This window comes from Cryptomeria japonica, chromosome 5 (assembly GCF_030272615.1).
Source record: "Cryptomeria japonica chromosome 5, Sugi_1.0, whole genome shotgun sequence".
Taxonomy (NCBI): Eukaryota; Viridiplantae; Streptophyta; class Pinopsida; order Cupressales; family Cupressaceae; genus Cryptomeria; species Cryptomeria japonica.
This window is the reverse complement of record NC_081409.1, coordinates 175,808,851-175,821,088: the sequence shown is the minus strand read 5'-3', so window position 1 is coordinate 175,821,088 and position 12,238 is coordinate 175,808,851. Positions and strand designations below refer to the sequence as shown.

The following is a 12,238-nucleotide window of genomic DNA, read 5'->3' as shown; positions in this document are numbered from 1 at the left end:
TTCGTAATGAAGCTGCTCGTTCTCACTAGCCTCATATATATGTTGTGGTCCAAATTCAAACAATCTAGATCTTGAGCCTTGTCCCTCATAAGGAATGGGTGTGTATGCATGGATTGTATCCACCTCAATATCCTCTATAATATCTGAACAAGTGTCATGGATCCATACTCATTGGAATCCGTTTTAGAATCGTTGTCTAATGTTACCCCACTGAACCAAACAAGAATGTTGTATGGTGAAAAGAGCTCACTGATAATTGATACCAGTTGGGTAGCTTGTTCTGATTCAAGATCTGTACTCTTTGGATTTGTTCATACACAGTTTCCCTTCTTTGAGTAGAAATATCCTTAGGTTGTGGCTCACATTCGGTTTGATCAGGTGCTTGTACATGATGTACTTTTTAATAAGAAGCCTACTCTGGATAGCGAGTTCTTCTTGTCACTTCTCATTTTCTTCATGCTCTTGTTCTTTTCTTGTCTTTTTCATTGCTTGGTGTAGCACCTCTTGCCATGAGTCGTCATTATATTTTATCTTTTCTATCCATTGGGGTTTTTGATGGTAATGTTTATTTTGCACATGTTGAACATGTTGGCCATACCCAAGTCCTGATTGTCTTTTGCAAGTTGTGAATGGGGTTGCATGGGTTCTAGGATTCCCTCTTGATGCTTGCCAATAGGTCCTTTTCCGTTGTATCCCATTCTTTGCATTATTTTGAACCCATTTCTATATTGTTTTGTGGGAACGACCACTTCTAGGGAAGCAACTCTGATTTCTTCCTAATCCTTGTATAGCCAGGTGAGGACGTCTTTGTCATTTGATTCTTCAGCTACTGTGCCCATTTGGATAAATTTACCATCAAACTTCTTGATGGGTTGTGCTGCGTGATGTATCAATGTGGAAGGTTGTCCATGAGATTTTGGCGAAGTTGGTAACTTAGATAGACACAGGGGTTCAAAAGAGTATTCCCCCATACCTTGGTCCTTTATCTTCATCTTTTTCTCAAAATTCATGGATAGGGACTTGAGTTTTTCTTGATGGTTGGATGATGAGAAATATTTGGCCTCCCTCTTGTGTGGAACCAAAACATCTTGTGTTGCCCCCATAGCATTGCAGTACTGAAAGTGGTTAATGTCTACTGATATTGAAATCTCTTGTCCGTTATAGGGTAATTTGAGACATTGATGGTACGTGGAAGGTATTGCTTGCATTTCATGGATCCAAGGATCATGACCCAATAGTATGTTGTATGTCAAGTCTATGTCCAAGACTTGGCACAATGTGTCTCTTTGCACAGGTCCTATCTGAATGGGTAGTACCATTGTTCCTTCGGATGACCTTTCTTCATCATCATAAGCTTTGATAGCGATCTTTTTAGGGTCAAAAGCTTTCTCATAGAAGCCCAATGCACAGATAAGCTTTAAGGTACATATATTGAGACCAACTCCTCCATCTATTAGCACTCGTTTCACCCAGTGTTTGTTTTGTAGACTAGGACTTCAATATGGAGTGAGGTGTTGTGCAGATGACTCAAGGAGACGTCATCGTGTTCTAAAAAGGATATGTTATGTGGCACTGTCATATGTGCCACCATGTCTTAGAACAGATTGATATCCAAATTGTTTGGAACTGTTGTTTCTACAAGAGCTCGATCCAAGATATCCTTATGCTTTGGTGAGAGTTTAAGCAATTCAAGTATTGATATCTGAGTGGGTGTCTTTTGTAGTTGATTGACCAATTTATAATGAGTCTTGGGGATAGTTGTTGCTTTAGATGTGTTCTCCTTCAAGACATATTTCTAAGCCCTTGTCGTCACATTTACCGGTGCATGCTCTTGTTTATCTTTGATCTTTATGGCATTTATTTGATTGTCACATGCTGATATGTGATTTATGACGTTTTTGTATATGTGATTGATACGGGCTCCTTTGTTGCTGTTTGACGTTGATGCTCCTCCCTTGTCGTAATTAGGAAGAGGATTTTTGAAAGCCTCATGATCACCATTGGTTTTATGACCATCAACCATTATGTCTCCCTTGTCTATCATATCTTGAACTAGGTTTTTCAACCTCATGCAATCGTTTTCTCTATGCCCCTTGTTTCCATGATAATCACAATAATGCGAGTCATTCCACCATGGTGGTTTGACTTGGGGTTCAAAGTTGTTTATGGATGGCAATGTGATAACCTTGTTTGCCAATAGTTCTGAAAATGCAGATTCTAAGGTTTGTCCCAATGGTGTATATGTTCTTTGATACGGGGGATGTGGAGTGTTATCATTACTCCCTTGGTTATTGTTGTTCCCTCGATTGTTATTATTATTTCCTCAGTAATTATTGTTTCCTTGGTTGGGAGTGCGTTGATAATTTTTGGTGCCTTGATTGGTACCTCTTTGATCATTGTTGGATGATAGGTTACCTGATAAAATTAGCACTGGTTGCTTAGACTTTACATTGTTGGCATCAATGGTACCATCATTAATGGCATTTTTGTTTCTAGTCCAAAACTTGGACTTGTCTGAGTTGTTGTTATTATATTGATTGCCATAGGTGTTATTTCTTGATGAACTAACACCTTCCTTGGAGAACTTCAAGGTCCCTTTCTTGATGGAGGCTTCCTCTATTTGGATGTCATTCTTGATCAGCTTTGAAAAAGTAGGTAGACATTGTAGTTTGTGTTGATAGCTCATTTCACCATTCAAATTGTCTATAAACATTTCCATCTTTTCCTTTTTAGGTACATCTCGTGGGTACCTTAAGACCATACATTTCTATCATTTTAAGAAGACCATGAATGTTTCATTGTTCTTTTGCTTCGTATTGCATATGTCAAGCATGGTAACCTCATGTTGGATATTATAGGAGTATTGTGTAATGAATTTATTCACCAACTCATCAAATGATCTAATGGGAGGTGTGGGTTTTTACAACCACTCCATTGTTTTCCTTCTCAAACTTCTTGGGAATAGCGTCATCATGTATGTATCATCATAAGAAAACTCCAAGCTCCTAGTACAAAATTCCCTAATGTGATCACGGGGATCACTCTTACCATTGTATTTATCATACTTTGGTATATATGAATTTGGTGGGAAAGGTATCATGTTTAGCCTCCTATCAAAAGGGTAAGGACAAATGTCCTCCAAAGAATACCTCGTTATAGACCCTTGTTGCAGATCTTGCATTTGTCGTTGGAGTGCTTGAAGTTGTTGCGTAATGTTAGCTAAGGGAACATTTTCTTCATTGGACCTTTGATGTCGGGGATTTCCTTATTCACTAAAATTTTCATAATTATGGGTATCATCTTAGTTGCGAGTGTTGTCTTGATCATGTGTGTCCTCTCCTCTCAAATGCTCTTGATTTTGAGTATTATATGTGTAGGTCCTTGCCCTTGTTCGTGAGATTCTTCCATCAGTATTCCTTAAATTTCTGATGTCAAAATATTCAGGAATCCTGACTCCTTTATTAGTTAGCATGAGGAGATATTTTTGTTTATCTCCGTCTATAAGCCTTTCCATGAGTTTTTGGAAAGCAACATTCTCTTGACATTGTTGGAAAATCTCCTCGATGATCTCTTCTTCTTCCATACTCGTATTAAAAGGATTGGACTCTATTTGACTTGTACTTGATTCTGGTTGTGGATCCTTTCCTTTATTTTTCTAAGATCGAGTGACAATGGGCATCAATAGATTTTTACAGTAACTAATTCCTCCTCTTCTAACGGAGTTCTTGGTGGAGTTGGTGGCCCGCGCCTCATTGTAAGTGATGCAATTTCTTGGAAATAAGATGGGATTGATCTTTCCCCCACTGTTAAGGCGTTGATTGAATGTTGTTTTTTGAATGTAAGCTCTACTTCTCAAAGGTTCCTTGTCAAACTCGTTAGATTTTCCTTGAAGGTACAATCACGTATGACGCAAGAAAATGCGGCGTGATGCATAGTGTTGATGGTTGATGTAAAGAAACTTTCTCCTCTTGATAAGTGTCCTAGGATTATGTTGTCTCTTCTTCAACATAGTCTTTTGACAAAGACGACTTCTTCTCAAAATATGGGGAGTGGTCATACAAATGATCAAAGAACATTGATGTTGATGGTTGATATGGATACTTTGTTTTGAATACTCAGGCTTACTAAGTCGAATAGAGGGTTTGTTCGATAGGCCCCTATGATAAAGTGTGTCAAATGATATGGATAAAGTCTCCCGATATGGAAACTTGATTTGACTAACTTTAATACTAGCTAGGTATTGTTGTTGAGATAGTTGAATGATAAACTCTTGATCACTTGGTTATGATACTCCTTTTTGTTGATTGGATGAAAATATTTCCTAAAGATAGTTGAAATGTTGATAACCACCTCCAAAGGTGCTTGGTTGGATTTGAAAATTTCTCTCACCTATGACTTTTCCTTGTTTTTGAACTGATTTTGAGTTTGATTTTGGATATTTTTGCAAGATATTTAGCATTTATGACAAGAATACATAGTATGCTTGAAAAAAATGGCCATCCTAATGCTAAACATTGAGTGTATGTTCTTTTGAGGATATGTTCAAGTCCCCGATGCTTTCACTGGTTTGGACCATAATAAATACACATCAGATAAACTCTTTATTCAAAGGTCATTAACAATATCATAGCCCACTAGTCTCGATACTTCGTCAGCTCAAACAACCTTGTCACCCCCTAGAGGGTGCCCCTTTTTTTGCCTTTTTTCCAGAAATTAACCAAAAGTGAATTGTTTCACAATTGGGTAGTTATCTTGGGCGATATATGGTGATTAATCTTGGAGGCGGATTCTTCTCCACCCTTGTACTATGATATTTCTAATGTTTGACAACTGACTCGGCTCAAAGTCTCTATCGCTATGACTTTTAGTAAAGGCTTATGTTCGAAGATACCCTTTGAAGTCGCAAAAGCGCGATTGAGGCTTATAGCCCAACAAAAAACCAAACAAGATGCAGTCACACAAGCGTGATTGAGACCTCAAGGCTCTACAAAGTGCTCTATATTAGATAATTCAAATATGCTCCGTCCCCCGAGATTTGTGAGAGGAGGAAAAGTATAAAATAGAAAATAAATACTACATCATACGAATGCAAACAGATATAATTTATTCCTCATTATCAAACAGATAACATTGACCTTTTATAGAGCATTACATGCGATCCATCTAAACTTAGATAAAAAGTAAATATCAAATAGGAAACTATTACACAACAGATTGAAAACGTGAAGAACAGATTTAGAGATGTGGAGGAGACGTCGCAGGGAGTTTGACAGAATTTTAGGAAATGTAAGAATGAACTTGCAGTTCAGTTTCAACTGACTATCTATGTGGAAGAAATGCGGAAGAAATTAGTTTCTTCCAACAGCCTCTAGATATTAGACTTTTGCATGCTAAATCTAACTGGAAAAAACCTAACAAGATAACCATTCCGATACTTGGGGGAATCGAGGGGCGGCCTTGCACTTCAATGGGACAGCTCTGGGAGCTGTAAACCCAACACCTTCTTCCATGTTCATGTTTGCCATGGTCATAGTGCCCCCTTCTTCGTTCACCAACTTCCAATCAAAGCAGTGAATCATATTGGCCAATACAATGTGAATGAAAGATAGGGCAAGTGAAGTTCCAGGGCATCCTCTTCGTCCACCTCCAAATGGTAGAATCTGGAAGTTCTGACCTCTTACATCAATACTGCTCTCACTAAACCTCTCTGGTCGAAATTCAAGAGGATTCTCCCAGTGTTTCGGATCTCGTCCTATAGCCCATATGTTAATAAATACTCTTGTCTTTGCAGGGATAAAATAACCATCTATATTGCACTCCTCTGTGGATTCCCTCAGTGCTAATGGCCCAGGAGGGTGCAGACGTAGGCTCTCCTTCACTATTGACTGAAGATAAACCATCTTGGGAATGTCAGATTCTTCAACAAGTCTCCCACTTCCTACCACCTCCATAATTTCTTCGCGAGCTTTATTCAAGATTTCAGGATTTCTTATAACCTCAGCTAGTGCCCATTCTGTCGCAATTGATGAAGTATCTGTACCCGCAGTGAATAGATCCTGCTCGCTCACCCACACATGTCAAAATAATGCTCAAACAAACAAATTATGTGTTCATTTCTATAACTAAATAATTTGTATATTTAACTCTCATCTCCAAATTGGAATGAAAAGCGTAGAATTCTTGATATATTAAGTACACGTAAACCATTAAAAAATGGATTGAGATGAGTTACCAGGACGGTGCCCTTGATATTGTCTGTAGTGAGTTTCACTTCAGCTTGCTTGTCTTTAGAAATGGAGAGGAGAATATCAATGAGGTCCTTAGGCCGGCCATTGACATGGTCATCATCATTATCATTGTCATTTGCTGCTTGTTGTTCATGCTGCTCTAAGATCTGATTCATAATGTTGTCAAAACGCCTGTGAACATCTTTCATCTGACGTTCATAACCCTGCAAATCAAGGTTCTTGCAGAAGAATATATAATCTCCCAGGTTGAACTTCCCAGTGAGCTCTATCACCTCCTGCACAATCTTCTTGCATTCAGAAGCCTGCGCATCTGTGCCAGAGCAGCGGGTGCTCATGGCCATTCTAGAAATAACGTTATTGGCCAAGGAAGTCAGCTCGGAAGCCATATCTACAACAGATCTCTTGTAGACGGTCTGCAACAAGAGGATCATTTCTTCTTTTTTAATGGGCTTGAACTGTTCCAATTGCCTGCCACCCAAAAGCTCCAACACGCAGATCTTCCTCATGAATTTCCAGTAGGGGCCATATGGGGCAAATGTGAAGTCTGAGTAATTGTAGGCCATGTATTTTATGGCAGACATTTGGGGCCTGGATGAGAATTTGGAGTCATGGGTCTTGAGAAACTCCTTTGCCATCTCTGGAGAAGACACCACCACTGAGAGCACTGATCCCAAACGGATTTGCATCAGAGGCCCATATTTCATGCTCAGGTTATGCAGTGTGTGGTGCAGATGAGTTGCACCTGCGAACAAGTGCATATGTCCAATTACTGGCAACCCAAACGGACCCGGTGGCAATTTCTTCCCTTTTCCTCTCCGCATTGAGATTATCAATACTGCAAATACTAACCCAACTATGCTCGTCATTATTGAAAGATCCATACTTACAGACCTCTACTCCTCTCTTGGGAAAAGCTTTATCTATAAATGTTTAGCTATGATTGCTGATATTGAAGTATCATTAGCGTACATGAATTTATATAATTCACCACATATGCTCCAGACAAAATTCAGAATCTTTGTAATGAGTTTGAGTTGACGGTATATTTCAAAAATCTTTCCTTATCTGATATCTCTTTGAAGATTGGAAAAAATATAGAGTGTGGCGGTTAAAACCAAGGAAAATCTTTAAAAATATATTATCTCAAAAATTAAAATCTATTTTTATTTGGTTAAAAGGTCGTTATAGCTTGAAAGTTCTTGGTAAATCCGGTCATTTTGGATTTGTCTATGTATGAATCAAATACATCTGATAGGACAGTAATTTGACATTTATTAATTAAATTAAAAATCAAAATACAATTACATTCTAATTTTTAATTTACTTAATAAATGTAAAATAATTTTCTTGTCAAGTATATTTTGATTTCTGATAGACACAATCTTATTTTTTGGCATGTTATCATGTGAATTTTCTTGATAACTCCTCAATTTTAAATTTTAACACTTAAAGAAAATTGGTTCAAAAACCATTTATAAAAAATTAATCATATAAAAAGGAAATTTACAATGTTTTGTTTAAACTAAGTATTTTTAAATATGAAGTTGTTTTTATTTTTGTTTTTCTTTATAATAACAAACACTAATATGGAATCAAATGCTAACTCAAACTATGTTAATTAGATGAATGTAAATTTTGAAAACTTTAACTTGTTATATGGAATGTAGATAAAGTAAATACAAAGTGTCAAGATACAACTAGATTAAAAGGTAATAATTATAAAAGTTTCTAAAAAATTGATTCTACATCAATTTGTTAAATTTAGAGCATTAGAGGAAAGGAATAGGTGACTAAAAGTGCATTAGAGGAAAGGAATAGGTGACTAAATGTCCAATCATCGTACACGAATGATATGTACTTGTGAGTGGTTAGAATAGTGATAAGTTGAGCATCACTGTGCATCCAAACAATAGTGCAAATATACCTAGGCTACATATCTTCAATTGTAGACTCGTGATTTCACTTTTTTTCTAAGACACACACAACAAAAGTCAGATGCCAAGATGTGGGGTCATCTTTTGTCACCCTTTCTTTCCATTAAATAAAGGTAGAGGAGTAAATACTATGTATTAATACTCATAGAAAAAGATATGAAAGTCACTCAAAGAGAGATCTCAAAATTAGTAATATAAATTCATTACAATTGTGAGCTTAGTTAGACCTTATGTAGGCTTTATTTGTAGATTTACAAAATATTTCTAGAATTATATTTTAAAAAACTTATTAATATCTTTACAAAACATTTTTGGAAGTGTATGTAAAAAATATAAGAAAAAAAATATATACCAAACTATAAATCGCAAAAAGGAAATACTATTCATGATAATATATGGCTCAACTTGCATCTGGTACAACCTTTGCATATCTTGAAACCATACAACTACAACTAATCTATGAAGATTAAATTTCAATGCTTAATAGATAATAGGAAGATCAAAATAAAAGATAAAGACAATTAAAAAATCAATGGCAGTCTGCAATAACCTAAGCTACTCCTTAGGCATGAGGATTTGTACTTCCAAAGGGGGAATAAAAAATAGCACCATTTTGGAGCCTACACACTAGGAGAGAATGAAAATAGAAAATATAGAATTACATTCTAAGAGAAATGCAATGAAAAGATAATTAGAGTTATGGTTCCTTGGTTTGCCCTTTAGGAAAAAGAGAACTTGAGGGGGTTTTGTTTAAAATTGACTGATTTAATTATTTGTAAAAAGAAACAATAATTGTTGTCTATAAATTTCAAAAATCTTTCATTCTATGATTCCCTTTGAAGAAACCAAAATAAAAAACAATTAAAAACAAGAAACATTTTATTTCTTTTTTATTAGGATAAACAAGTTTTGAGGGGACCAGAAACCCCGTACAATAGGTTTTGAAAGGACCTAAAACCCTTAGATTTTTTATGGATCTAGAACCAACAAAGAGACACTGCAAGAAGATATATCAAGGAGAATAAGCAGCCCAACCACCACCTCACAAGAAGAGTCAGACATTACAACATCAGAGGCAAAATAAGTTGCACAAACAAAGCAGCCACAACAAACCATACACCAGCCATAAAACAATTTAATAGGCAATACAACCCAGGCTGGCACAAACATTGGATCTAAGAAATCAAACTATAGATCTAAAAGTTGAACATAAGGGTTTAACAGGCATGCTCAACCAATAAGAAGGGTTTTCCCAGGCTCCCTTAACATGTAAAAAAGACTCTAGGCTCTCCAAAACAAAACCTGAACCTAACCAAAACCAAACACTAGCCAAACTATGCCCTTGAAAATTGCCAGCATCCAGCATGTCCCTGAAAAGAACACAATACTTAGGGTTTTTCCAAGCTCCCTCAACCTTGAGTGTGGGTTTTATGAGGCTCCCACAACCAACCAAAAGAGTGGGTTTTGAAAGGCTCCCACAACCAGACAAAGCCCAGATCACAATAGAACAACTTAAAGGCCCAATCTGGGAAACAAGGTTTTGAGAAGGCACCCAAAACCTTCCACAAAAGAAACCAAGAGGGTTTTTACAGGCTCCCTCAACCCACATAGAAACATGGGGGTTTTGAAAGGCTCCCCTAACCTTCGATTTGGGTTTTGTAAAGGCTCCCAAAACCACCAGGATGAAGCCAACAACCTCAAAGCATTTGATAGTCGCACCTTTAACAACAAAGCACCTTTCCACCTCAATAGAATAGGGACCCACCTCAATAGGGCCTGAAAAGATGGAAACCATCAGCAGAGAGAATAAATCTTCATACCACGAACCAAAGTCCAATAACCAAGATTTGGGGCCACAATGCTTTATTGGGCTACTGGGTTTTAAGAAGGCTCCTAGAACCAAAAGTTGAAGAAGAGGCCTGAACCAGTCCAACTCCAAGCAGATAAGCTTAACCAAGATCTCCACCTCTATAGGAGAATATGAACAAAAGCCCAACAACAAGGAGAAATCAACAATCAACCATCTGGCCTTGAAAAACTAGACATCCAAAGCCCTCAACAGGATTTGTTCCATCAAACTCATCCCACAACTCTTCCCCTCAGTAGAAGAATGATATTACTCAATAGGATAGACTAAGAAAGATAGAACAAATAAATCCTGAACAAAACCAAAGATCCTTTCAAAAAAGATAAAAAAAGAGGAGCACCCACAACCATCAAGAGGAAACCCCAAAAGGCTATAGAACAAGAACAAATAGACCCCACACACAAAGGCCCCCTACAATAACAAAGACCACTCAGATGGTAGAAAATAGTCTGGAAGGAGTGAAGAGCCCAAAATGCCAATGATGAACCAGGTCGTGGGAGCTCCACCTGGATCCCAAACACCTCCTCTGCATCTAGATAAAAGCAGGGCAACAACACCCTCGACACAGGGGCGCAACACCTCCCAAACAAGCCCTCCTCCAAGAATTAGAGAATCACCCTCCAAGAAACATTCTATTTGTTAAGCACAAAAAGAAGAAACATTTTTTATTTTTTCAAGAAATATGCACAGAAACTATGGGTTCTTATATTTTGACTATTTCCATTGATGATGCATCTAAACCACTTAGACAATTCCTTGGAATAAGATTGTATGCAAATAGGGCTATGAGTAATTTATTTTAAAATATATACATATAAAACTAATATAATTAATTATATCACAATGATTAATAAATTTCATTTAGGATAACAATTTAGGATTGATATTAAAATTGAAGGTAGAATTTAAATTAATGCAATAAAGTAATTAGATTTCAAAAAGAAAAAAATGATGCGAAAGATATGGAGAATAAAGTTATGCTGAAAATTTATACTTTGTCCAAATGGAAACCTTAAAATCTGTGAAATGAGTGATCTATACCATGGCTTTGATTTGTGTATATAAAATTAGTTTCCATATTTGCAAAACTGAGCATGCATCTACAAAACTGAATTGACCAAAAAAGGCTTGCATATTGCAGATTTGTTGAAACCTTTTTGTATCTTATTTTGAAGTAGGGTGGTTTCTACACACATCCTTTGGAAACTTATTAAGTGAGGGTTTTTCCCAACTAAGTTTCTAGGTTGACTTATCAAGTTGGGCTACCCTTGGCTATCTTCCATGAAGGCTATTGCTTCTCTAATTCATAAGTGTTTGAAATTTCCTCACAATGGAGAAATCATGACCGTGAACCATAGCTTATTTCGCCTATCCAAAAGAATCCCTAGTGTTCTTATTGATCTCTTTTGGTCTAAGTAATTTCAATCTCTTCCACAAAGGAGCACTTCTCTTTTTCAATCTTATAAAAAATGGAAGAAAGATAAGATCTTATCCTTGAGTCAACCTAGATCCCCAACACTTGACATTCCCATCCTTCTTGAAGATGAAATCCTTCCCCTAGTGGATAGGACTAATCTTCCTCCTAAGGAAAATTCTCAACCTATTCCTATGGATGTGACTATGCCTTCTCCTAAGAAGAACAACAATATTTCTCCTAAGGTTAGACCTGTACCACCTCCTCATGATGGACCCGGTCTCCTTCCTACACCTAATATTCCCCCTTTATATGGAATAGTTCCACCTCCTTGTTCTTATAGAGAGAAGAGGCCCGCCTCTCCTCTTGTCCAACCTAAAAGACCTCAACCGAGGCCTTCAACTATCAAAGAGGAGACCGTTCCTCCTTTCATAAATATTCCTCCTCCTCAGTCTTTTACTAAGACTCGACAAAATCGTTGTGCAAGAGACCGGCGAGGAAGGCGTCGTGCTCGAGCTCGTGAAGTTGCTTCTCAACCCATTCAATCTCCCAAGACTCCAACAATTGATATGATTCCCTTTTATCCTAAGCAAGATGTTGGACCTACATATCCAGATCATAAGTACATATATATGTATGCATACATACATAAATAGACATATGTATATGTATGTGTATGTATACATACACATACATATACATATGTCTATGTATTTATGTATACATATATATATGTATATGTATATGTATGTATACATATGTATACATACATACA

The 12,238-nt window shown here is 36.9% G+C and overlaps 1 protein-coding gene across 1 annotated transcript; it reads right to left on the bottom strand.

The window, feature by feature from the left end:
• Positions 1–5,411: 5,411 nt before the first annotated feature.
• On the bottom strand, positions 5,412–7,114 carry LOC131043421 (cytochrome P450 93A3-like). The gene is made up of 2 exons (XM_057976615.2): positions 6,233–7,114; positions 5,412–6,056 (listed from the first exon to the last, which is right to left on the bottom strand). Exons 1-2 carry the CDS (start codon positions 7,112–7,114, stop codon positions 5,412–5,414), a joined length of 1,527 nt encoding a protein of 508 aa, XP_057832598.2.
• Between the last annotated feature and the right edge of the window lie 5,124 nt (positions 7,115–12,238).